This window comes from Thermothielavioides terrestris, chromosome 4 (assembly GCF_000226115.1).
Source record: "Thermothielavioides terrestris NRRL 8126 chromosome 4, complete sequence".
NCBI classification, from domain to species: domain Eukaryota; kingdom Fungi; phylum Ascomycota; class Sordariomycetes; order Sordariales; family Chaetomiaceae; genus Thermothielavioides; species Thermothielavioides terrestris.
In genome coordinates this window covers 234,147-235,345 of record NC_016460.1, presented here as the reverse complement: position 1 = coordinate 235,345, position 1,199 = coordinate 234,147, and the positions used below count along the sequence as shown (strand labels likewise).

The 1,199-nt window shown below is 52.5% G+C and overlaps 1 protein-coding gene across 1 annotated transcript; it reads left to right on the top strand.

Moving 5' to 3' along the window:
- The first annotated feature begins 231 nt into the window (after nt 1–231).
- THITE_2118240 (uncharacterized protein) lies at nt 232–1,199 on the top strand. The gene is made up of 2 exons (XM_003654937.1): nt 232–730; nt 777–1,199. Exon 2 carries the CDS (start codon nt 777–779, stop codon nt 1,011–1,013), a length of 237 nt encoding a protein of 78 aa, XP_003654985.1. The 5' UTR covers nt 232–730; the 3' UTR covers nt 1,014–1,199.

Below are 1,199 nucleotides of genomic sequence, written 5' to 3'. Positions count from 1 at the left end.
CTTAAGAGTTTAGAGGGCGAATGCTCATTTCTAGTTAATTAGTAGACGCTACGAGCTTTATTTGTTTTTCTTTCGCCTAATTTAGGAAAGAGCTAAGTAGCCCTTTTGCCTTTAAAGGCTTACCTACCCCTTTTTTTTAATCCTTCTACTAGTTCGCTTACAATTAACTATTTCTTCTATTTCGCCTATTGTACCTTGATTTTTTCTTATAATCGTTTCAATTAGTCTAGATGTTACACGCAGTTGTGGGTCACCTGTGGCCACCTGTGGCCAACTGCGCAAGTGTGGGCCCACTGGGCCCACTGGGCTCCACAACAGCACTGGGCCCCGCAACAGTGCACAGGCCACTTTCTGCACAGGCCACCATACTCCTGTATTTAGGAGGGCACTTGCCCGCATCTCACACTCTTGCAATACATCGATCTTGCACTCCTCCAAAGCTCCGACTTGGTTTGAGTGCTCCGCTGCTTTAGCTGACGAGGCTAAGTAGCACACCACTTTGTTCGTGTAACAAGTGGTGCCCACTACTGGACTTGAACCTGTGGTGAACTATAAGACTCCTTTGTGAGGGAGCCAGTGTTTATCAACAGTGTGCCCGAGCAGTACCGCGTCATATGGCTTAGGCAACCACATGCGGGCGTAGGTGCCCCGAGTGCCCTGCCAGGAAGCACTTGTGGTTTTGCTTACTTAGGTGGTCTCCAAGTATTGCGAAGCCCTTGAGCTCCTGAGGGTAGCTGCCCAAAGAGCGTGACCTAACCTGGAGGTCGGTATCCAGGATGGCAATTGCGACCTTCAACACCTCGTCGCAACGGCTCGGCTCCCGAAGACCAACCGTCAATCGCGACCACTTTTTTCCAAAGACCTCGTCGCCCCGGCCCGGCTCCCATCCTTCCGACCGCTCTAACCTCCGACCGATCGATCGCTCCAATCAATCGCCCCGACCAGTCGCCCCAATCAAAGAACTCGACCGGCCAGTCGCCCCGATCAAGGCACCCGACAGGTGGATTGAATAGATTGAATGGTTGGATGGTTGAGGTGCAAGATACAATGGACTTGCAAGCTGAGGACAGCTTTTCTGTTTGTTTGTGGGGGGGGCAATTGTTATACGCAGTTGTGGGTCACCTGTGGCCACCTGTGGCCAACTGCGCAAGTGTGGGCCCACTGGGCCCACTGGGCTCCACAACAGCACTGGGCCCCGC

Bases quoted from the DNA above. Each gene is read 5' to 3' on its own strand.
- THITE_2118240 (XM_003654937.1), top strand. From the start codon at position 777: ATGGCAATTGCGACCTTCAACACCTCGTCGCAACGGCTCGGCTCCCGA.